The sequence below is a fragment of the Podarcis melisellensis genome, assembly GCF_964234715.1.
Source record: "Podarcis melisellensis genome assembly, chromosome: 10".
NCBI classification, from domain to species: domain Eukaryota; kingdom Metazoa; phylum Chordata; class Lepidosauria; order Squamata; family Lacertidae; genus Podarcis; species Podarcis melisellensis.
Window position 1 is genome coordinate 48,325,741 of NC_138542.1, and position 25,958 is coordinate 48,351,698.

A 25,958-nucleotide genomic window follows, 5' to 3' on the forward strand; every position below is an offset into this window, starting at 1 on the left:
TTGGGGCATAGGTCTTCTTCAATGAAACAGATACCACAATGGAAAATGAAGAGAGCAACTTGACTTTCCTCTCAGGTGAGAACTCCACATTTGTATCCAAAACTAGACCATAAACCTGCCCCTTGATCTCAGGAACTGCTATGCAAAATTTGAGTAAGATATCTTAAGACCTGACCCAATTGCATAGCAAACAAGCGATTTTCTAAAATATATGGTTGATTTGCTTATGTAATCCTTTGCCCTGTGTGGATTCCAGCACCCACCGTTCTACCTCACAGGGCTGTTGTAAGGATTACTGATATAAAGTAGATGATCCTTCGTACAAACATTTTTTTATATTTATGTCAAATAGGGATGGGGAAGAAGTTTGTGTACCTACCTACTTTGCACTCCCTGAGACAATGTGTGAATCAGAATACAGCTACCCTACGAAATGAATTCTTCTCCATATTTTATGATGCAATAAAAAAAAAATGAGTAACACAATGCATATATTAAAGGAAAGTGTGCATTAAAATGCACATAAATTAGTGAAAATAACATAAAGAAATGTATTCAATTTGGGGCAATGTACCATAAAATGCTGCTGAATTTTGATGAAAAGTGAGGATGCTTTAAAATAATAATACTCAAACTAAGCAGGAAATGTGGCAAACTGAATTTAAGACTGGGAAACTGAGAAACTGAAACTGATAGAGTCATATGCCAGATTAGGTGCTTTAGAGGACTGTCAGCTCACTGCAAAGGACACTTTATAATTCCGTGTGGTGCTATAGTATTGTATATAAGGCATTTAATTGCTTCATTCTGGCCTATTTTGTGCTTCCACTTCTGATGTGTCTTTCCTCTCCTTCTCTTTCATTTTCCTCCTCCCTCCCTCGGTGGCCTCCTTGTCCCATTGTGACGCAGGCACAGGCACATGATGCCTTTTTGTGGCGGATTCGTGATTGTTCTCCTTGGTGTTTAATGTCAAATACCTGAGGCTATGGGAAAGCGCACACCTTCTCCCCTGCTCATGCCCCGATTGCAAAGAGATGTGCAGAGGCAGGAGGAGATCTATATGCACAGCATTCTTTTCCATTTCGCAGGCGAGGAGCCATCAAGGAATCACCCACCTCTGGCAGTGGGGTGGGGAGGCAGTCCTCTAACAATCTTGGAGCAAAAGCAGAACTGGTCTCAGGTGATATCCTATATATATTAGGAAATAATCCATAATGAATTTGGGGGGGGGGCATTTAAAAGTACTTTTCAAAAAACAACAAGCCAGAGTCCTTCTTGTCGGGGATCATTCACACAGAAATTCTCAGGTGTCAAAAAAGGTTATGCATGTATGCCACTATGGCGGCCTGTGTTTTGTTAGCTCCAGAATGGAAAACGAGCAAGGTCCCGACTAAAGAACAATGGCAACTTAGACTGATGGAATATGCGCAGCTTGCGGATCAAACTTATAGAATAAGACAACAATAAGAACATTCGTTTAAAGAAGATTGAAAATGTGTATTGAATGTATGAGGGGAAATTGTGTACACTTGAAAACGTTGGCAGCATTAAGATAAATTCAACAGTGTAAATAAGTTTTGATGGATGTAATAATGGAATACTGAACGGTTTAGTTTATATAAAATATGCAGGGATTTATCCTATGCAAAACGAACCATGGAAAGAGAAGAAGGGAAGTCATTGTTTAAGATTGTTTATATGTATATTCTAATAATAATAATAATAATTTATTATTTGTACCCCACCCATCTGGCTGGGTTTCCCTAGCCACTCTGGGCGGCTTCCATAGAAACAAAAAAATACTAAAATATCATACCATATTCTAAATGGTAAAACATTACCTCGGGTTAAGTACTTAATTCGTTCCGGAGGTCTGTTCTTAACCTGAAACTGTTCTTAACCTGAAGCACCACTTTAGCTAATGGGGCCTCCTGCTACTGCCAGTTACCAGTTACCAACACCCAGCCTAACACAGCTGAAAGCCCTTGAGGGATACATCACTGGCAATCTTTATTGGGGAGGGCCATAGCTCAGTGGTAGAGCACATGCTTTGAATGCAGAGGGCTGCACCTTCAATCCCTGGCATCTCTAGGTAGGGCTGGGACTTCTGGCTGAAACCTGGAGAGCTGCTGCCAGTCCATGCAGGCAGGAGTGAGATAGGTAGGTTAATAATCTGACACAGCACAAGGCAGCCGCCTATGTTTTGGCTTCCACTAGCATCAGTACCTTGACATATCTTCCAATATACTGCAAGTGAAAATAGGGAGGCTTATGTGGTTTTTTAAAAGCATACTTTTAAGATCTGGTTACACAAACTAAAAATGAGCAACATCTACATGATACACCCATACATAAAGTAGACAACCAAACAATAAATACTATAATAAAGGAAAGAATAGGTGTGCTTAAGTATCGTCCTGGTATTCGTTGTACTGAAACATTATGGATAAAATACATGGTTCAATAAATTTGTTTGCCTGCTCTCTCTATATTAATTTTCAGCAGTAAGTTAATTTGCATAAAGTTGCATTATTCAAGATTCCTTCACACCGATTAGACATCAGTGGGAGAACTCTTTTTCATCCAATTTGCTGCTCTGCACATTTTAGCAGCCGCAAGTAGGCTTACAACAACTTCAAGCAGGATGTCATTAATCAAGCCCTTAAGATAACATAATGACACTAGTTGGGGATTTTGTGGTATTAAACAGCCAGTCATTGCATTAATCAATTTCAGAATTTCTGGCCAAAAAGTTTGCAAAATATTGGACCGTGCCAAAAAATTAGCAAAAGGTCTCCTCACATCACCTGTCACAATCATGTACTGACTGATAGCTCTGGCTTAACTTACGGGGAATTAAGTACCATTGATGTGGAGTTTCTTTTTTCTTTTTCCCTCCCTTTAACATCCTTATTTGAAGGATCACTTGCCTAAACTCCAGCACAAACGTTTCACATTAACCATCGACTTCACTGTGCCTGCTGTATTCTGCAAAAGCCTCTCCTGCGTTGATTAATCAAAAGGAAATAATACACCCTCCTTCATTTTAAGAGATACACTAGAAGGAAGATAATTGTCTTATAACAGCTTATCAGCAGTCCAGAGTGAACCTCCTCTGTTGCAATTTGCAATATAGCAGGCTGAGAACAGTACCTTGAAACGCAAACTAATGTGTATGCTTTGTTGAAGCTAGTGGGTTAGAAATAGGCAGTGCTTTTTTGGGGGGGGACACGCAGGGGTATGAATACCCCTAAACATTTTGTACTTTTGTACATTTACTGTATTTATTTTCCCCGATTTGAACTATAAAATGGTGATTTTCTTGAGTCAAAATGAGAATACCCCTATTATTATTTTTTTAGGGGGGGAAACCACTGGAATTAGGTAGTAAGTAAACATGTGGTTAAGGGACGCGGGTGGCGCTGTGGGTTAAACCACAGAGCCTAGGACTTGCCGATCAGAAGGTCAGCACTTCGAATCCCCATGACCGGGTGAGCTCCCGTTGTATGATCCCTGCTCCTGCCAACCGAGCAGTTCAAAAGCACGTCAAAGTGCAAGTAGATAAATAGGTACCGCTCTGGCGGGAAGGTAAACAGCGTTTCCATGCACTGTTCTGGCTAGCCAGAAGCGGCTTAGTCATGCTGGCCACATGACCCAGAAGCTGTACGCCAGCTCCCTTGGCCAATAAAGCGAGATGAGCACCGCAACCCCAGAGTCGTCCGCGACTGGACCTAATGGTCAGGGGTCCTTTTACCTTTACCTTTAAACATGTGGTTAGGATTGGGGAGGGGGGGAGAAGATTAGGCTATAGGTCTAGGGTGGGAAACCCAAGGACCCCCAAATATTGTTGAACTACAATTCCCATCTTCCCTGCCCATTGATCCTGCTGGCTGAGAATAATGGGAGTCGGAATCCAGCATCGTCCAAAGGGTCACAGGTTCCCCAGCTCTGGAATACATGGCTGTGTATATATACTAGAGATAAGATGCATCACCCTGCTGCCCCTACTCATAGATTTACAGTGTATGTCCCTACTCAGAAGTAAATCCCATTGAATCCAATAGAATTCAGTGGGGCCTACTTCTTGTGCGTAGACATGTGTTGCAGCATTTCTCAACTTGATGCCCTCCATATGTTTTCAATTCCCCATCATCCTCTGCCAGTAATACCAACGGTCAGGGACGATGGGAGTTGTAGTCCATCAAGGATACCAGGTTGGGGAAGGCAGATGTATAGGATTGTGCTGTTATTTCTAGAGATCAAACTCATAAAGCGGCAGTGTAATGGAAATTGCAGAAGACCATTGTGATATTGAGGAGTTACTATTGTGTCCTGTTATTAATTTGTCCAGTGACTATTTCTCCCATTCATTCCTTGTTATAAGGTTGTTTCAAGAAGAAGAAGAAGAAGAAGAAGAAGAGGAGGAGGAGGAGGAGGAGGAGGAGTTTGGATTTCATATCCTGCTTTATCACTACCCTAAGGAGTCTCAAAGCGGCTAACATTCTCCTTTCCCCTCCTCCCCCACAACAAACACTCTGTGAGGTGAGTGGGGCTGAGAGACTTCAGAGAAGTTTGACTAGCCCAAGGTCACCCAGCAGCTGCATGTGGAGGAGCAGGGAAGCGAACCCGGTTCACCAGATTACAAGACTACCACTCTTAACCACTACACCACACTGGCTATCAAGAAGCTTTCACAGCAGCTTCAGAAACTGCTTAGCAACTGCTTGAAGTAAGGAGGGGTTTCAAGGCCAGCCACCAGCTGTGTTCCCTGGACCAGTGGCCATTTGCCTTATGCTTGGCAGATTGTCAAGGCCAGCAGGTCCACCTGCATTATCTGGTGTATCTGACAAGCCCCAATTATGGGAGCACTTGTGAGTGCCTGGGAAAGATCTCAAAGTTACCACCTCCTAGTCACTAGACAACTCTTAGCAGAACTTCAGGGTCAGCCACCTGATGGAAGAGCCTGGTATCTAGTCACACATAGTTTTGGGGAGAACGTATACTTATATTGTTAGGAAAACATTATTTAAGAAGTGTGTGGGTGGTAACCTCTAATATATATAATGCCTCACAGTACATAAGAGGTGGGCAAACTTTGCTCAGTGAACCTCGGCATAAATTGAGGAAGATGCTATGTGCCAGACAACACAGGATCTTGCCTGCTCCCATTCTGTGGTGTTCCTGGTGACGGAAGGGGCATATCCCTGGGGAACCTCTCCATAGACAAAGACTGCAATGTGTGCTGTGGTTTGCCCTAGAAGTTCATCTGCTGCTGCTGGGGGTTCCCAGTGAATGAAAGGATGTAAGATGACAGACTGCACTCTTTTTCTTTGCCCTTTGTTCCTTGTTCTCTCATTCAGCCTGTAAATAAAATCTTAATAAGGAGCAAACCTGGTGTGCTCTTACCATGTCTAAATACAAAATGAACCTATCTCTATATCTATCTGTCTATCTATCATCTATCTATCTATCATCTATCTATCTATCTATCTATCTATCTATCTATCTATCTATCTATCTATCTATCTATCTATCTATATCTATCTACCTATCTATCTATCTATCATCTATCTGTCATCTATCTATCTATCTATCTATCTATCTATCTATCTATCTATCTATCTATCTATCTATCATCTATCTACCTATCATCTATCATCTATCTATCTATCATCTATCTATCTATCTATCTATCTATCTATCATCTATCATCTATCATCTATCATCATCTATCTATCTATCTATCTATCTATCTATCTATCTATCATCTATCTATCTATCTATCTATCATCTATCTATCTATCATCTATCTATCTATCATCTATCTATCTATCTATCTATCTATCTATCATCTATCTATCTATCTATCATCTATCTAATCATCTATCTATCTCTATCTATCATCTATCTATCTATCTCTATCATCTATCTCTATATGCCACCCATATGACTAGGATGCTATTAATAGTAATAACATCATTAATTTGAGACATTCAAAAAAACCTTAAAAAGCAAAATAGGCACAGTGCCTCATGTGAGGCAATAGGTACAAAAAACAGGGACTATCTCTGACAAATAAGGACTAATAAATGAGCAGTGGGGAAGCTGTGATCCTACAGATGTCATTGGGCTCCGACTCCCATCGCCCTTGACCATTAGCCTTGCTGGTTGGCACAGATGGCAGCTGGAGGTCTTGGGGCGTGGGCACAGGTTCCCCATCCTTGTAATAGAGTACATGTCCAGGACAGACTGGGTGCAGAGGAGTGGTAGGAGGCACCAACTGGGGAACCCTCAAGGAAAGACATTTCAGAGTCAGGGGATTGGTGGTGGGACAATGGTGAGTGGTCAGAGGGAGAAGAAGGAGCACACTGGGAGGAGGAGGAGGTGTCAGAAGCTGAAAAGGCAACAGGGTTAGTGATCAGGAAGGGGCTGGTCAGAGAACAGTCCAGAACCAGAGGCAGAAGTGGAAGCTGAAGAGGAGGGGTCCAGGAAGCAGAGATGAGGCAGGCTGCTGAAAAATCCAGGGTGTCTCCTCCTCCTGCTGTGACCAGCTCTCCTCCCTGCTGGTCTCCCCAAACATGAAGGGGGAAAAGGAGGAAGAAGCAAAGACAGGCAAGGCGGAGAAGTCTCAAGTTGCTTGGGAAGGACTTGGGGGGGGGGAGGAGACTTAGGGAGCTGTGGGAAGATGGGGACTTTCAGTCCTCACAACTGACAACTCATTGGGGCAAGGCTTACTGGGAAGAGTTGCTGTGCTCACTAGGCCTGAGCTGTTTTGTTTCTATGAACAGAGAGTTCGCTTCAGTGGCACCTTGTGAGTTATTGCTGACCTATGTCCAACTCTCGCCTTGACACCTAGCCTTCAGCTCCTTGAAGACTAAGAAATTCTGGGTAAACTCAGGGAATCTTACATAGCTGTGTTGTATATGACAAGCAGCAGCCTTTTTGAAAGGAGCGCTCATTTATTTGCAAAGGATCCCAGAAGGAAAGTCTGTGTACCAAGTATAATCGGGGACAGGTCCCAGGGTAAGGTGCAGACAACAGCTGTTGCTAAGATGTCCTGGGATGGATCACATGAGAAACAGCTGGTTTCTCATTCCCTTTCTCATTTCCCTTCATTTTCCTCCCTGCTGCCCTTTTCTGTCTCCCTGTGCACATGAATCCCAGAACATCATCTTCCTCCTCTAAATGAAGCAGATGTCCCTGCTGGGAGAGGACTTTTTTTTTTTTTTTTGAGAAGGTCTCACATAATCAGATTCCTCACCTTGCAGGCTGCTTCTATTCTGGTTGTGGAGCAGCTGTAGCTGTCGCAGAGGCACAAGCCTGGCCAGGCAAGAGATGCTGAGCCAGTTTGGGTATTTTGGTCGCAGCGGCGTGCAAAATCCCATTATGGTTTTACTACGGTGAGTTTAAATATACTGAACCCTTCGTTGCTCCAGCTGCCCCTGCCAGCCGCCTCTGTAATTCACCCCAACAGGTTTTCAATCTCTAAGCAATTCTGTGGTCTGGCTGCAAAAGTGAGTGAGGGGGTTTCAGGGAGGGGGGCACCCGGCAGGCAGCCTCTGAGTGGTTCAGGAAGAGAACAGTGAGGCCCTTTTGCCTGCAGTAAAGATGTATGAGCCCATCTTCAACACAGGCAGGCCTTGATGGCTGCAGCTGGAGCCCTTGGATACACAGCTCTGCTAGAAACGCCGAGGGAAAGTGATGGATGAGCAGTCCAGCAGAGGAACACAACCAAATTCTTCCCAGAGCATGAAGCTGGAGTGTCTGACCTCCCTGGGAGGTTGAGGGAGGGGAGGTTATTGTTTTCATTTTGCTATGTTATGCTGTGCATTTTGTAATTTCTCCCCTGTAAACCACCCGGTGACCTTTGGTGGAAGGGCAGTACAGTCGTACGTTCCGGAAGTCCGTTTGACTTCCAAAATGTTTGGAAACCAAGGCACGACTTCCAGTTGGCTGTAGGAACCTCCTGCAGCCAATTGGAAGCTGTGGAACCCATGTTGGACATTCAGGTTCCAAAGAATGTTTGCAAACTGGAACATTCACTTCTGAGTGTTCGGGAGCCAAAATGTTCGACTTGCAAGGTGTTCGACTTCCGAGGTACGACTGTATATAAATTTAATTAATCACCATCATTATAATCATCTATGGTTATACAAATGGACTGAGAGGCTGCGGCCCTCTTAAGCAGATTTTGAGGCCAAGATCTACTCTATAAACCCATTTCTATCTCAGTTTAGCAGTGTTATGTTTTATTTAGAAGTTTTAAACTGTTTTTTAAAAGAGTTTAAACTCTTTAAACTGTTTCTTTCATTATTTTATTTATTTCACAAAATTTGTACACGGCCTTTTCTCTCTTTTTTTGAAAAAAAAAAAGCCTCAAAGCAGTTTTTAGAAGTTTTAATTGTATTCTGTGATGGGTGTGGGATATGTGTAGATGCTGCTGTCTGGGAGGAAGCAAGATCTGTTTTTCTCAGGCAAAGTGTTACTCAAGAGATATCAGAAGAAAATGTTTCGAAGATGATGAATGACTATTATAGACTGATAAAAGCGGATTTACTCTACTCAACTATTTTGAGGACAGGTTATGCATGAAAGCCATAGCTGAAATTGGTAATTAAACAGGTGATGTGTAGGGAGAAAAGGTGACTACTTTGAAATGATAGTTGGAAATGTTATTTTATTGGTAGCAGCAAAGGAGGGAGGAAAATAGAGGGGACATATGGGGGGGGGGGAGTCAGCTCTTTAATTTGTATTGAATTTGTATTAATTTGGTGACAATTTGTTAAAAATTATGGAAAATCAATAAAAATAATTGGTAGAAAAATGATAATTGGTGGGGATATAAATATAACAATAAAGTGATGTCTTCTCTGAGGAAAATTGGGGCATTGTAGTTTGGTAAGGGTACTGTGGGTTGTATCCAGCTAATTGTTACTCAGAGAAGACCCACTGAAATTAATAGGCTGAAGTTAGACATGGCTGTTATTTTCAGTGGGTTCTGCTCTGAGTAGGTCTAGAATTGAAATCCCATCTTCTGAAATCCCGCACAACTCACATGACCTGTGTGAGATTGTGGACCCAGAAAAATGTTTTTCTGGGGCTAGATCTCAGTCAGAAAGGCATCCAAAATAGCCACCATACGCTTGTGGGGGAAATGGGATGTCCCGGTTTTTCTGAGGCAGTTGATAGGTATGAGTAAATGAAATTACGGTTGTCTGTAGGGGTGTGAATGACTCCATAAGCTGCTCTTGGAATACATTCTGAATAATATATTTTTGAATGGTGGGTGAAAGTTTAAACCCCCTCATGCACACTGATCTTGACTGAGGACTCAGATAAAAACCAGATCAGTTCAGGACGTATTAAATACATGGATGTGTTTAGCGCATGTCAAGATTGCCCCTGGTTTCTGTGCCTTCCAGATTCCTTGCCTGACCTTGAGCAAGTAACTTAGCTTCCTGGGCACACACAACACAGATTCCATCCTATTGAAATCAATAGGTCTTTTGTACGAACACCCCCCTCCCCACCCCAGTGCCTGCTAGCCTCAGCAAAATGTTACATAGTGCCTTATATCCGAGAATGTGAAAGTGATTGGAATTCATAAATGCAACCTCACAACACCGTATTTTCCTCCTGGTTTGACGCACAGAGAAAAATGAGGCATAGATGAGCATTTAGTTGCAGCTTGCATATGAGGCCTGAGGCCACCTGAGGGATAGAACCTAATCATATCTGAAGGGCTTGTTTGCTTCTTAACTATTAACTTCCTCCCTAACAAAGAAAGCCCTAGATATAAGCAATGCTTAAACAGAGGGATTGTTTAGAATTCAGGAAATATGGCTATAGGTAGGCAGTTGCTTTTTCCTACAAGCTGGGAAGCAAAAATGTGGGAGAAACGGGAAGAGGGATCAATGAGATTTATCATGATGGCTGCTGGTTTTTGGAGAAGAGAGAAGCTCAAGGATAAAACACAGGCTTTTTCTACAGAAGGTGCCAGTTTCAATCTCCAGCATCCAGGGAGGGCTAGGAAAGAATCCTGTTTGAAATCGTGGGGATCTGCTGCCAGTCAGTGTAAAAAACAATATTGTTAGGCTATATTAACATTTATTTCTATGATTCCCCCCAAAAAGCCCACAAGGCAGCTCATAAAAGGATACACACAAACACAAAATACATGCAAATACAAAAGGCACTTACAAAAACGTAAGACAATGAAATGTTAATATTTCAAGAAAAACTAAAAGTCACACACATTCATGTTCCAGGCAAAAGGGAAAGTGCATCCCCGGGGGGGGGGGGGATCCCAGAGAGAACTGGAGCAGATCCTTAGGGGGCAGCGCCTTCTTAGAAAGGTCCCAGGCAGCATGTTGGGGCAGGACAGGTGGAAAAACTTGCCCCTTGGCAGTTTGCCTAGAGCAGTGCTAAGGAAGATGCCCAGTTGTCTGACTGTGCATAAGGCAGAGCTTTCTGTGCACCTACTTATTTTGATTGTGTGATCCTCACACTGATACTTGAAAAAGGATTAGCTTGTGGAATATGGGCGAGACCTCCTTGGTCTTGGTATCGCCTTTGTAGAACTCAGAAAAGAGGAGGATGGGGACAATACTAGAATTTGTTGGCCCCGCCTCTCGTTGACTTTCGCTCCTTGCTTTCTGCCTCATCAGTCCTGATTGGCACTGGTTGGGGATGCTGTAGGTCTGGATTTCCTGGAAGCCTTCTCAATTTCAAGTAATACAGAGTAGACAGGAGAATCACACAACCCCAGGAGTGGGATTGGATGCACAGACCCCTGTCCCCCCTGAACCCACTGTAGTTGTGTTGGCTCTTCCCCCTTTAGACACCTAAAGAGCACATATGACTATGGTAATTGGGGCTTCACATAGGAGACATGGAAGTAAGCTATCTTCCTCCTTCTTCCACAGCAGCATCTCACATCCATCTTTGGATACATGCCTCTTCAAGTTCTCTCCATCGTTCTCAGTTGTTTGTATGCACATAAACCCTGCTGTTAGTTCATCCACCCATCACATAGGTGGCCATCCCCCTTGGTCTTTTAAAATTGTAGGGTCTCGCCTACCAATCCTAAATTTGGTTTCCTTGTTGTCATGCAAGCACATTCCTGTCCTAATCAGATAGTTAGGCTTCTACTGCAGATGTCAGATTATGATGGGCTGTTTGGGAGACCGCTGGCAGAGTGGGAAGAGAGCTGTGGGAGAGCGAGAACGGTGAGAGACAGTGGCTAAGTTTTCCTGAAGAAAAGACTCAACTTTCCCATTGTTGGCTGGTGGCTGAAAGCCAGTGGTTGTGGATCTGTCTTAATTTGACTTGAAACTGTGAGATGGAGCTCATAAAAATATCATATCCCACAGCAACAGAGCTGTGCTTTGGCAAGCTGCAGCCCAAATTAAGTCAGCAAGTTCTGACAATCATCATCCTACTCTGACCAGATTTTGACATTCACATGCATGTGCACATTACCCAAACCAACGCACTCAAATTGCAAGAAGGGAGATTCCAACTGAACATTAGGGATAACTTTCTATGGTAAGAGCTGTTCCTCAGAAGGTGGTGGACTCTCCTTCACTGGAGATTTTTCAACAGAATCTGGATGGCCAGCTGTCAGAGATAAAAAAAAGTTTTGTGATTTCTGCATCATAGGGGGTTGGACCAGATGAGTCCTGAGGACCCTTCTAACACTAAAGTTCTATGATATATAGGAGAGGGAAGTATTACCACTTCAGCCTTGTAGATAAGTCCACATGTTAAAGGTAAAGGGACCCCTGACCATTAGGTCCAATCGTGACCGACTCTGGGGTTGCGGCGCTCATCTCGCTTTATTGGCCGAGGGAGCCGGCATACAGCTTCTGGGTCATGTGGCTAGCATGACTAAGCCGCTTCTGGCAAACCAGAGCAGCGCACAGAAACACTGTTTACCTTCCTGCCAGAGTGGTACCTATTTATCTATTTGCACTTTGACGTGCTTTCGAACTGCTAGGTTGGCAGGAGCAGGGACCAAGCAACGGGAGCTCACCCCATAGCGGGGATTCGAACCGCTGACCTTCTGATCGGCAAGTCCTAGGCTCTGTGGTTTAACTCATAGCGCCACCCGCGCCCCAGTCCACATGTTACTAGCCTGCAAAGCATTTTCTTAAAAAATTATTGTTTATTTGCCATCTGTCAGTTGCAGGGCAGAGAACTCCATCCTTCTGCAGCAGCCTGCTACGTTTCTATACTGAGTGTGGTGCAGGGACTGCAAGGCATCCCATGTCCTCAACTGCAAGCAGCTTCTTCTCGCCTATGGCAATCAGGCTAGTGCTTAAATACAAGGCCGGGTTATCAATTGTATAAGCGTTTGGAATTTGCAAGATGCTTTATTTATTTTTAACCCACAGGAACCCCCCTCCCCCCCCACAAAAAAAAATGGCTTACAAAGACAAGGAGTAACACAGCCTTTGCCCTCAGGCTTACAATATAAAATACATGACACAAAAGGGAAAAGAGATGGAGAGGGGAAAGGAAATGAAAACAAGCCCAGGTACCAGTTCTAACCATTTTGGGTCTTATAATGACCAGCTGAGATAAAACCAGTTCTGGCAGCCTGCTTTGAGGTGACAGTTGAAGAAAAGGCGAAGGAAACTAGCTTCTCAGCAGAGGTGACGAAATTGCCCTGCTTCCCTTCTTGATATTCCTTTATCTTTGCAAACAGCCTGTTCTCAGTTTACAGAATGAGGACTAAGAAAGAGGACAAGGGCAAGCATGTGCAGAAAGCCATCAGTGGCAGAGATGGGACTCAGCTCTAGGGCTCCCCCAACTATTGTGCTATTCTGACTACCAAGGATAACATTTGTAGGGCCACCCTACATGAGCTCCCGCTGGCATTGATAAGTCTTTGCCTCCCACCCCATCACAGAAAGGAGGCAGCCCTATTCACAACCTGAGGAAACAGGCTGGCAAAGTCGAGAGGCCTTTTGACCAACCCCTGGTCATGCCTCAGCATTGATGTCCCATACAACCACTTGGCTACCTCTGATGGAAAAAATGTGGGCAGGCAAACAAATACCTACACCATTCTTTGCAGGCTCCTATGAATGCCTTCTGGAAAAAGGGGTTGATCCTATCAGCTCCCGCTGGCTACATAAAAAGGACGGCTCTGAGCAGGGCTGCTTGGGGCTGGCAGCAAGGTAATGCTGCAGGGCTAGAGCAAAGCAAACAAGCCCATGAAATATGCAGAACAGATCAGATTTCTCACTCTTCCAACAACAGACTTCACAGCTGACAAGGCAGACTGGATTCGCCTGTTTATTAGACCAGATGCGGGGAAGGGAGTGAATCGGGAAATGTGCTGGGCATGCACCTTCTCCGAAAGAACTTTGTAGGATATTTAACAGGGGGTCATGGCAGTGGCTTATTGCTTTAGAACTATTGAGAAATATAGAAATATATTAGTAGGAACAAAGCAGTTCCAAGCCATGGTAGCTGTGCTAGGCTTGCAAGGTCTCTCTCTCTCCCCCCCCCCCCCCGGTGTGTGTGTCTGACGACATGATCCATTGGAGGCAGATGATTAATGCGGAAGCCCTTACGTTCCCCATTGAGTTCAGTGTTCCAAATGCTGCAGAACCGAGTGTTCAAAGAATATACCTGGGGGTGGTCCCCCTCTCCTGCTCTGCCAGGCTTCTGAGGGAAAGGAGCCCTGCCGACACCAGACAAATCACTATAATCTTTGTTTCCCATTCCTTCCACTTGGGGAAAGCTATGTTTCTCTCCTATTTAAGTAATAGCCATCTGTTGGGAAAGCTTCCAACTTGGATAAAGACGACAGGTAAGCTGCAAGTGCCAAGGTGTTTCAACTCAGATTTAGCAGCGCGCTTTTGCGTGGGAGAGGGAAGGGGGTGGGTACCTTTAAGTACCTCCCTTGAGCTCTGCTGCTGTGACAAGAAGATGGAACCCTTAGCACCTTAACCGCATGACCAGCACTGACAAGTGACAAGGTTGCAGCTGGCACTGACTGCCAGGTTTTTGCACAAGCCCTATAAGAACACGATGCAGCAGGAAGCACCCATTTTCTAGGGTGAAGATTCTTAGTTGAATCCCTGGCATCTCCAGTTAAAAGGACACAGGACCACAGGGATGGGGCTCACCCCTCTCAAAAAAATCCTCTTTTTTGGGAGGGGGGGAGACTGCCTTGGCCCCAAGGAGTTGGCACGCCTGGTTCTGCTTCAGGCATCAAAATATCTTGTTAGATAAAGGCCACATTTCTTTTGCTACCTCAAAACCCAATTCGTTTTCTCATTCCCCGAATGACCCTGGGGAAAGGCACAAGGAAACTTCCTCATTCACCCTTGTAATCTGTTCTTTCAAGAATGCCAATTCTCCCCAGACGAATCTTCCACCAATTTTTTGGTGGTGGCGAGCAAGCGGGCAGGCGGATGGGCATGGTTAGGGAGCCAGCCGCTGACCGAAAAAGTCCGGCGAGATGCGGAGGGAGGTTTGAACACTGACTCCAGGCCGTCAAGAGCAGGGCTGCATCTGACAACGCTTGGTAACAGCAATAAATATTCATATTACTGATTAGACATAATTGGCACCGAAATCAGCCCTCCTTTGCCCGGCTCAAGCATCCTGTGTGAGTGGCATGAGCAGCGGGGAAATGTCAGTCATCAGGTTTTCTTTACCGAGGAAGCAGCCCAAGCTGTGTCTGGCCACAGACAGTGGTGCCATCGGGGCAGGACTTTGGAACACAAGTCCACACTCCCCCTGTGCAGAATGAGCAGGGGGACCTTCCCCCCAGTGACGTAGCGTGGGTTGTCAGCACCCGGGGCAAGGCAAGTAATTTGCGCCCCCTAACCTGTGGATTTGCGCCCCCTAACCCTAACCCCCAGATGTTGCACCCGGTGCGGCCAGCCCCCCCTGCACCCCCCATGCTACGCCACTGCTTCCCCCCACTATGCTCACTCACCACAGTCGGAAGCAAGTGGAATGATGCATGTTTCTGTTCCTGACAAGAAAGTCCAGATTCTAATTTTAGACTCCACATGCAGGCAAAACATTTGCTTTCCAAGTACAGTATGTGCTTGCAGGACTGTGCCTGCTCTGCTCTGGGGCAGATTGCAGCTTGGTCAAAATGGGATATATCTCAGATGATTTGCAATGTACTCATAGCACTCTGCCTGTCAATATTTTCACACCCTCTCTATGCTCAGATGCTGCATTGAATTGGTGGGATGAAGGTCAGGTGAGAAGCACAGCCCTACCACATCACCTGCGGCCTTGGCTGACCACTGTACCCTGCTGTTTCAGTTCTGTCCCCTCACCTTGAGGTTTGGTTAATGTCCCCGGAGAGCAAGCTCCTCTTTTTCACTGTCCTTGAAACATCAGCAGACACTTGTGGCATGAAGAGGAGTGTCACAGCCCTTCCCAGGTAAGGAAGACACACATCTAATAGTTAACTCTTCACTGGCAAGAGAAACACTTACAGCAGCTTCCATTGTGCTTTAGATACACATGCACAAATGCTTCTAGCCTCTAGGCAGCTGTTCATGGGTCTTGGCCCTATGGAGCAGTTGCAGCAATAGTGGGGCTCCTCTCCTCTTCCAGCTTATATACCCTCCATCCTGAGACTTCTCCTGCAGGGAAGTTGTCACTGCTCTGCTCTTTTCAACTCCTTCCTGGTTCTAGCAGAGAGTGGGGCAGAGGAAGGGGGAGAATCTATTGACCCATCCCTCGCCTGACCCATCCCTCCTTCCTCTGCCTCGGACTGCCCTGGCTATTCCTTCATCCCTGCCTTCTGCCTTGCAGGTGGTGTGACACCCCACAAATCACTGGTCCCTCTCCTGGGTCAATGCGTATCAAGGCCCAGTAACCACTCTGTTCCCTAAGGTGCAAATAACTAGACAGCATGTGGTGAGAGACAGGCTGAAAGGCCCCGCAGGCCAGGAATTTGGGAGTGGGGCCAAGCGCCACTATTGGCCAGTTGGCACCATGCCCAGGGGAACGTTCTTTGATTCTTGCCACTGTTGGCCAATTTGGTGGCACGGGGAAGATCCAGCCTGCAATAGGCCAGTTCACCGAGGAGGCCCAGGGCCTGCCTACAAAACTGCCCACCTGAGGAGTGAACAGACCTTCCCTGGTCCCCTGCCCCACCACATGAGTTCAAGGAGTTTCAGTAGTAGAGATGCACAGATTTGTGGGGTGGTGGTGGGGGTGTCTGTCCCCATGCACGGTCTCTTCCCTTTACTCCTATGTGGGACAGGCCCCATTCATCATCATCAAATGGAGGAGGATATATTGGAAATGACACGTGCAAGATTAGACTGCGGCACATCGCTGTCACAGTTGCTTAGAGCGGGGCTGCAGTTGTGCTCATTAGACTTGGGCCAAGTGGGAGCACAAGGCTGGGGCCACAGCAATGGTGACACAGCCCGCAAAGGATGGATTTTTTATCAATCTGTCCAGAAGCATTTGCTAAATGGAAGCCTGGCTGAGGAAGGCTGATTCCCATGCTCAACTGTGGAGAGGAGAAGAGGGGTGAGGGGGTCGTCTATGGACTTTCCAAGTAAGTCTAAGTCCACCATGGACATCTCCTGGAAAGGCGGGGTAGGATGTGTGACCACAGGGATGTGTACAACCTTTGTACACTCATATCGTAATTCGCATGCAGCATTCTGTGAGTGCACAGCCTGAGTGCAGAATAGCTGAACTGCACAAATGAACCCTTGCACATGTGTATAGATAGCTTGCACCTATGTTCAGTGGGAGCATGGGAGCAACCCTCCTATTTTGTCAGGCATCCATGGGCTGTCTCTGCAAATCATAGAATTATCAAATTGTACCGTTTGAAGGAACCCCTAGGGTCATTTAGCCAACCCCTTGCATTGCAGGAATCTCAGCTGATTGCTGATGCTGTACCAGGCACAACTCACAGGCAGCAACTAGGAGAACTGACTGTCTAGTCTATCTACCCTCCCTTCACTGTGCTTCCACAAACTGGCCAGCACTGCAGGGATACCCTGTCCAGGCGTCCCTTTCCCCGAAACATCGAGGTCAGAAAAGCCACTCCCACTCCCAACTCTATCCCTGCCCTGAGAGGGTGGGACTGATGTGGGCTCCTCTCAACCCACTCAGGGAAGCCAGTATGCCTATGAGCACTAGAGGGGAGAGGAACAGAGCAGGAAGTGGAGGCTTCTGGCCTCCCCCCCAACCCCGGGTACACAAAGATTCAATTTTACATCAACGGCCTGAACTGGAGTTGAGCTGAAATGTCTCTGAATATATTTTTCTGAGATTTCTGGCAGGAAGACAGATCAGGAGCATGGATGTTTCAGGGATCTGTGGTCTGAAGGAAAGCCAGTCCACCATCTGCTGGAAAGATGCGGTCAGGCTAGGTCTCAGGCTTTTCATGGTGTTTCCACACCTAATGCCTGACTCTCCTTCCTGTTTGATGCCCTGTTCCTTGGCAGCTATGGAAAGCCCTGGGTTATCCAGTCCAACCTGTGGATATCTGTACCAAACACCCGACTCATCCAACACCCAAGTCCCTCTGAATATGATTAATTTGGTTTGCAGCTTGCCCAAATCTGTTGGACAGTCCTAGTATGGACAAAAGTGCCTGGGACTTTTGTGCAGGGGAGTTCACAGAAATTGAGGTGAGGCTATCGCATCCCACACCTATCTTCAGTTGAACATTTTGCAGATGTCTGCACAAGGCCATCTGCACTTGTGGAAAACTTGCTAAGATCACTGTTTGCTAGATCTCATGAAAGGCAGCTTAACTCCTCTGCAAGGGAAACGAAGTTATCTTGGCCAAACTAGGTGCATCAGCACCGAGATTTTACAGGCAGGACATGAGCAATTTCTCTAGGAGCTCAAGTATCACAAGGTTTGTTAATTAATTGCTAGTTGGCCCCTGCACCACAAGAAGAGATGCCAAAATTAGAACGGAGAAAGAATAAAATGTAAACCTATTGCACAGCCTTAATGCGAAGCACTGCAGCAGTAAACATCTTTAATATTTTTTTTTGCCTTCAGCAAGCATTTAGGTATCTAATCTGAATGAATGCGAAACATTAAAATGATCTGCCTCGGTTTGCCTGGATTTACTTTTCATTATAGTTCAAGTGGCAAGCACAGGTGGGGAAAAGAGCAAGGGCAATGTGGGGGTTATATTTTCTTCTCCTGAAGTTATAGAGAGCAGGATTTTTTTTTCTAAAATAAGGGCTCTGTGCTGTTGTCTCATGGGAATGTAGAAAGCTGCTCTACACTGAGTTAGAGTCTATCTAGCTCAGCACTCCCCACACTGACTGGCAGCAACCCTCCAGGATTTCAGACAGTGGATCTTTCCCAGACCTCCCTGGAGAGGTCAGGGGTCCCTTGGGGTCCCTTCCACTCCACAACTCCATGATTCCTGCATGCAAAACAGATGTTCCACCACTGATCTACATACATTTCGCTTGCACGCATTCTGCAGAGCCCAACAAGTGATGATGTGGAATTTAATTTCCTTAGCATTTGTTTTTTGAAAGCAGGTTTCTAGCCCTCATGGTTGTGAATTATTTCTGAAACCGTGCATGCAGGCTCAGCAACAAAAGAGGACCTGAAATGGGACTTTCAATAATTAGGACCTCAGTATGTGTGTGTGTCCTCCTGCCTCTCACCATGCCTACCCAACTCTGGCCCCCTTCTGCCATTCTGGTCCTTAGCAATATGATAAACAAGAGCCAAGTAGATCACTTTGGTTTTCAGCTGGTGGGTCACATGCTAGTTTGTGGTTGCAACACGTGGAATAAGGGTTAACCCATAGTTAGCAGGCGACAGCTAGTTTGGATTAGCACAAAACCTGTCTTGAAATTGCATTTAGGATCAGGATCCACAATTCTGCGTTTGGGATGCAGAATTACATCTGGAGCCCAAGGCTGCTGACTTTCTCTCTACTTCTCCTTCCCTGCTGCCCGCCAAACCCCACAACAGCCCCGTTTCTTCATAGTATGTTTTCTGCATCCTGTCCTGCACGTCTCTCTAAACTCAGCTGAACAAAATCCTTGGCTGGCCTCCCAGTTTCAATCTCCTCCGCTGGCAAATGATTTCTTGAAGCCCTTTAAAATGTATTATCTTTCAAAAGAGGAGCTGATAAACAGAGGTGGGAGGGGGAAGGTGCAGGCGGGACAAAGCGGGAGCCTGACATATCCCTCTGCTTTATGCCCATTGCCTCCTGGCTTTTTATGAAGATATATCGACCTTTATTATGAAAATAAATTACCAGCTGCACTCAGAAGTCCTTGATGCAGGGGGTGGTGGGTGGCGGAGAGAGAGCCCCAAATGACAGCCTTCGTTTTCTGTCTCCAAGCATGCTTGCGTTCCCAAGCAGGGACGGAAACACACTAGCTGGCCGGCAATCCATCAAATTTACTATCCGACGGGGGATTGTATATTCGTATATGTGCAGACGGGAAGGTGTACACAGGCGGTGAAGCAGTGGGCATGAATGGGCTGCTACAAGTCTCAACGCAGGGAACCAATAGTGATGTCTGATGGGGAAAATGTTAACTGCAGTGTGTGTGTGAGAGAGAGTTTTTTTTTTGGGGGGGGAGGGAACAGATCCCTATTGGCTTCATAGGACCTACTCTTGATGCCCTGGAACCAGGGATGGAAAAAAAATCTCACCTTTTCATTTTCTCTCCATTTCTTATTATTCCAATATTCAGTTTTCTACATTTCCACATTGTGTGTGTGTTGGAATCCTCATGAAAACCATCAGCATTCTAGTGCAAATGTCTCCATATGCACCCATTTTCCCCTGTATGGCGTTTTGCCTCATATGCACATTTTTGAAAGCAAATTCCCTGATACAATGTATTTGTGAAATAATTCCATACAGAATGGTCACCTCACCTCAAGAGGGATGTTATAGAGCTGTAAAAGGTTCAGAAAAGGGCAAACAACATGATGAAGGGGCTGGAGCAACTCCCCTGTGAGAAAAACTTCCCACATTTGGAGTTTTCCAGTTTAGAAACAGGGTGAGTTTGGGGGTGGGGCATAATAGAGGCATATAGAATTATGCAGTGCTATTTTTCTAGTGTCTCTCCAATGAACGTCTCCCTCGTTCTCTTAGAATGGCAATGGTGCCCACCTGAGAGATGCCAGAACTGAGTTGGAAAAAAGCCCTGGAATTATGCCTGGTGTGGAGAAAATGGAAAGGCCTCTCCTCTTATGGTGGAACTTGGGACCACCATTAAGGGCAGAAAAAAGAAAGTACTTTTTCACACAGTGCATAAGTAACTATGGAGTTCATTCCTTCAAGATGTTATTGTCACCAGCTTGGATGGCTTTAAAAGGGAATTAGAAAAAATTGTGGATGATAGGACTTTGTTGTTGTTTAGTCATGTCCGACTTTTCGTGACCCCATGGACCAGAGCATGCCAGGCACTCCTGTCTTCCACTGCCTCCCACAGTTTGGTCAGATTCATGCTGGTAGCTTCGAGAACACTATCCAACCATCTCATCCTCTGTTGTCCCCTTCTCCTTGTGCCCTCCATCTTTCCCAACATCAGGGTCTTTTCCAGGGAGTCTTCTCTTCTCATGGGGTGGCCAAAGTATTGGAGCCTTAGTTTCAGGATCTGTCCTTCCAGTGAGCACTTGGGGCTGATTTCCTTAAAAATGGATACGTTTGATCTTCTTGCAGTCCATGGGACTCTCAAGAGTCTCCTCCAGCACCATAATTCAAAAACATCCATTCTTCGGCGATCAGCCTTCTTTATGGTCCAGCTCTCACTTAATACTGGGAAAACCATAGCTTTACCTATATGGACCTTTGTTGGCAAGGTGATGTCTCTGCTTTTTAGGACTACTATCCAGCTACTAACCATGATGGATATATTCTGCACCCATCGTTGGAGGCAGTATTCTCCTGGATGCCGGTTGCTTGGAATCACAAATGGAGAGAGTGCTGCTGTGCTCAGGTCCAGCTTTTGGCCATTCTGATAACAGGATGCTGGACTAGACAGGACTTTGGCTTGATCTAGCAGGGCTTTTCAAACTCCAGGAGGCAGTGGAAGACAGCAGTTCCTGGTGTGCTCTGGTCTATGGGGTCACGAAGAGTTGGATGCGACTAAATGACTAAACAACAACAACAAAGCAGGGCTTTTCTTATGCTCTTAAAGGGGCGCCACCTAGAGGGGCCGGGCTGCCCAATATTTTCAAAGATGGCGCACCCATTCCAAATCCAGTGGTGATCCTCAAAAGGATGCACCCTGGCATGTCCCTTGGAAGGCACTCTCCCCCAGGGAAATGCCAGCACAAAGCATCTTTGTCCTAGCACATCTCTTTCATGAAGGTAAGGTGGCTGGGAGTCGGAGTGACGGGCCGCGTCAGCCTGGCCAGGTTGAGAGGGTGGTACATGTGTGATGCCCCTTCCCCATATCGGGGGCAATTTGGCACATCTGTGTTCTTACGGTGGAGAAGGACTAACCTGACTGATATGCTGCTTGATGTGCTGTCATTAAATGCATAGGGATGCTCTGGGCTTGTTGCCATTTGTGCGGGTCTGTCTCATTTTCAAAATTAAGCCTTGCTCAGGGAGGACAACAAAAAAACAACATGAACTGGATTTCATATTAGCTGGAATGAACTCTGGAGGTGGCCTCTTCTGGGCAAGAGCGAAGAAATGAAACAAGCCCCCTACAACTCTCTGGGCCCTAAGAATAGATTATCTTTTTGCCGTCTCTAGCAAATACCTTGAGCAAATAGTGCCGCCCAAACTCTCCAAAGCACTTCTGATTCAGAGCCAACCGAAGCGATTGGCAAATTCAACCTTCAATATATATTCTGCAGGTTCATTTCCAGCGGAGTAAAATGCTCTCCCCCCTCCCTCCTGCTAATGCCGCATCTGAAACCCACTGGGATTTCTATTGGGGTGGAGGGCTTCATTCTCTCGATGGGTTGGAGTTGGGGGGGGGAGACCCATGGCACGCAGAAGCCAGCAAAATCAATCAATAAGATCCTCGGCGCATTGGCGTCATTAGAGGAAAGAAAGACCTGCGCAATGCCGTCATTAGAGGAAAACCTCTGTGTTCTTCTCCCAGGTCTGCACGTGCCTTGACTCTAAGATACAGTCTCTCTCTCTCTCTCTGCCTATTGGAATTAATTCAACTGCCCTGTTGCATTGGCAAAAGAAAAAGAGGAGGGGAAAGTAGATGAACTGGCACGCAGCCTTCGCGCTGCAGATTTCCTTGTGGACAGAGCCCCCTTCAGGAGGAGAGGTGAGAAATGAGAGCGGAGATTGCAGATGGAAAGGACAAGGAAGGTAAACAAGGAAGGCCAGTGAATGGAAAAGGGCACTGGATGCCAACAGGGGAAAGAGCCAAGGGGAGGGAGGGAGAGGGGAGGAAGAGAGGTCAGGGTAGCCTCTGTGCCTTGCTCTCTGCAGCTGACGGAGTGGCGTTTCCCCCTGGCTACTGCTGCATCATGGACCTTATCCTCACCAGGACTGTATGCTGCTCCCTATTTCTGCAAGAAAATCACATCAAAATTCTGCACCCAGGAGAATTAAATGCTGTGTCACAGCCCCCACCCCGATTTCTCCACCAATTATAAAGTATGGAAATGGAATAGCTTTGCACAATTTCTTATCTTGGCTTTACCTTCTGCAGTGAAGAATGGGGCAGGCCAGGCCAGCTTCTCCCAGCAACTGTTTGGCATGACCTTCTCAACCTCTTGAGAGCCGATGGTTGCAATCCTAAGAGCTAGGAACTTGCTCTCTTTTCAAAACAAAAGGACCTATCTGGACACTCGGCTCCGAGTCCTCTATCATGTGGTGCTGTGGAAGTGCACCAGGCGGTGGTGGATTCAGAGCTGAGTGCTCCGATCATTCATTTGTACTTTTGTTTTGGAAAAAGAAAGCATGTTCCAAGCTCTCAGGACTGCAGCCATCGGCTCAAGTCTAACAGTCCGTCCACTGCACAGCTTTGCAATAGCCTTCTGAGATCTGGGAAGTAACACTCCAGTTTTGCAGAGGGCTAAGAGTCCAACTAGACACAGGGCTCATCCTCACTTTTGTCTGTCCTGTGATTTCTAGGCATGGGGTTTTTCCTCTTGTCCCCAAGAAAACCTGCAATTCACTGCTGAATTGGAGCAAACACCAGTTAGGTTACCTGTGGATTGATGCTTGTTCTGATTCAGCAGCAAATTGTGGGTTTTCCCAGAGAAGGCAGAGAGACAGAAGGAAAACCCATCAGACCCTAGAAATCATGGAACAAACAGAAGAACTCGCAGGACAAAGGGAAGTGTGGATGGACAAAGTCCTTGTGTGGCTTAAAAAAACAACAACAACTAGCTGACCCCAAGCAAGATTAAGACCATGGTTTGGTGGTGTGCTTTAATCACTTGCCCCTGCTGAGGTCTCAGTCATAACCAACCTTCGCCCACACCTGTTATTTGCAACTTGCTCTTCCAGTAGCGGAGGTGGGGTTTGAAATGGAGAACTAAACTCAATGCACTGGAGGACATTGTCTGCATCTTTCAGTGGCATCAAAGTATTTCAGAACCAGGTAGGTGGTGACCTAGAAAGGTGCTGTAACAGCTCTCTGGGTTTTCAGATACAGGGCTTTCCCACTCTTTCCGGGAGATGCCAGAAATTGAACTCAGGACCTTCTGCATGCAAAGCATGTGTCCTACCGCTGAGCTATAGCTCCTTTCCCAGTAGACACGACTTATGTAGCTGGGATTCATTACTCTGTATCTGGGCAAGTTGCTTGTTCAGTGTGCAACTTTTCTTATGAGATTGCAGGCAATTGGATGCCATTTTGAATCAAAGACAGCGGACTGAGCCTCTTCAAAACTGCACTGATTTGAACCATTGGCTTCAAAACTGCGCCAATGTTTTGGTTTCTTCGAATTCCCCAGCTAGAAGGCTGCATGTATCAAAGGGAAAAAGGAAAGAAGACTACAAATACACAGCACTCCTACTGCTTCTGTTTGGCGTTGATAACACAAAACAAAAACGGAGCAGAAGAGGCTGAAATGTTTTTTCACATTTTTATTTATAAAGAAAACTTGTCATTTCTCCATCTGTTTAACCCTGTGTGTGTGTGTAGAAAACTGCACCCTTACTACACCCTTACATCTGGCATATGTATTTATACATTTGTTTGAATTTTATTTATTTATTGCCACTCTGTGGCAATTCCTTATTATTATTACTATTACTTCTATTTATAATTTACATAGCGCTTTCAGTTCACAAAGTGCTCTACACAGTACCAGTTCTTAAGAATCCAGGGCAGCAGATGCCCTTATACCCATTTTACAGATGAGAATCTGAGGGTGAATGAGAGCAATTTGTCTGCTCCTCCTGTTATGGGTGAGGCAGAACTTGAATGCATGCCTCCCTGACCAAAGCCCCAAAGTCTCAATCCAACAGCCCGGTGGCTCTCCCAAAAGGTCAATATAAAATGACAAGACACATACAACCCACCCCTATGCTGGGGCAGGCAGCTAGAACACAGGAACCACCAACTCCCTGCTTGACCTTTTAGAGCCAGATTCTGCCTGGGTGGTTCTGATTCTGCCTGGGCGGTTCTGTCCTGAAAAGACAAAGTTCAAAAGAACCATACGGCAAGCTCAGTAGACCAAAAACATAGATGGACTTACTCTAGACAAGCACCACCACCCCATTGTATTGCCTCTCACCAGATGAATTTTATCCTTCATCTTATTATTCCAAATGAGTGTTTTCATTACATACTGCAAAACTCAATTACCCGGAAGGCCATGGAATGACAAGTGAGACAGGAATCCACGTCCACAAGACTTTCCTGATATATAAGTGGCAGCTGTGCTGGGTAGTTTAAGAAGAGGTTGCTCCTTTCCATGATTCTCCTTGACCCAGATCATTGAGCAATGAATATAAGTATCCAATCCCTGCTCCATGTGATGTAAATGCAAGGACTTGCTATCTGTTCAGGCAAATGAGCTACAGTCTCAAGTCATGTTAGATTTTTACTCCAGGAGTGAGAAAATGAGATCCTCCATCAGCCTGTCAGTCATTTTCCTTCCTTGGACAGGAAGCTGGGGGTGTTTTGAGTTCCTTTGCAGGAAGGACTTCATGGAAGCCAAGTTTTTTTCTTGAGGTTGAAACATTAGCAAGATGGTAGCCGGAGAGCTCATTTCTTGCTGGCAATCTTTTTCTTACGAGCAGCAACCAGATCATAGAAGGGGTCTTGTGTGATGCTGGTTCTGGAATAAAAAAAGGGGGTGGAAATGGGAGATATTCAAGGCTCGGCCACCAGCAAAGTGTTGATCACCTTCACAGGAACCAGGAGGACATTATTAATTTATTTAGAAAATAATACGTAGCACTTAATATTTTTTTAGAAAGGGGGTGGGGAATCCTCTAAGCAGCTTATAAGATATTGCAAATACACAGTTAAAAATTGTGAATACATCATAAGAACAATGCTATTGGCAGGACAATAAACAGGACAAGGCTCCTAGGCGTCTGCTATGGGGAAATAGTCAAATGAGACCACGAGATATTCATAAGAAGGTAATCATCATCATCATCATCATCATCATCATCATTTTATTTATATCCTGCCCTCCCCAGCCAAAGCCGGGCTCAGGGCAGCTAACAACAATAAAATAGTGCAATATTCTAGAAACATTTCATTATAAAAATTAATTAAAATCCAATTGATGGCAACCATTAAGCTTAAGTTCTGTAAAGATTGCCAAAGGAGGGAGTCAGGCTGTGCCCTAACCCAAGGCCTGGTGGAACAGCTCTGTCTTGCAGGCTCTGCGGAAAGATGTCAAGTCCCACAGGGCCCTAGTCTCTTGTGACAGAGCGTTCCACCTGATTGGAGCCACAGGCGAAAAAGCCCTGGCCCTAATTGAGACCAGCCTATCCTCTCTGTGGCCTGGGACATTCAGGATGTTTTTATTTGAAGACCGTAAGTTCCTCTGTGGGA

The 25,958-nt window shown here is 45.7% G+C and overlaps 1 protein-coding gene across 1 annotated transcript in view; it reads right to left on the reverse strand.

Moving 5' to 3' along the window:
• Nucleotides 1-24,685: 24,685 nt before the first annotated feature.
• Nucleotides 24,686-25,958, reverse strand: part of CYTH4 (cytohesin 4) — a 39,048-nt gene continuing 37,775 nt past the window's right edge. Inside the window, exon 13 of the mRNA XM_081929113.1 lies at nt 24,686-25,227. Coding sequence (XP_081785239.1) covers nt 25,155-25,227 — 73 coding nt within the window. The 3' untranslated portion in view covers nt 24,686-25,154. The remainder of the gene's footprint in view (nt 25,228-25,958) is intronic.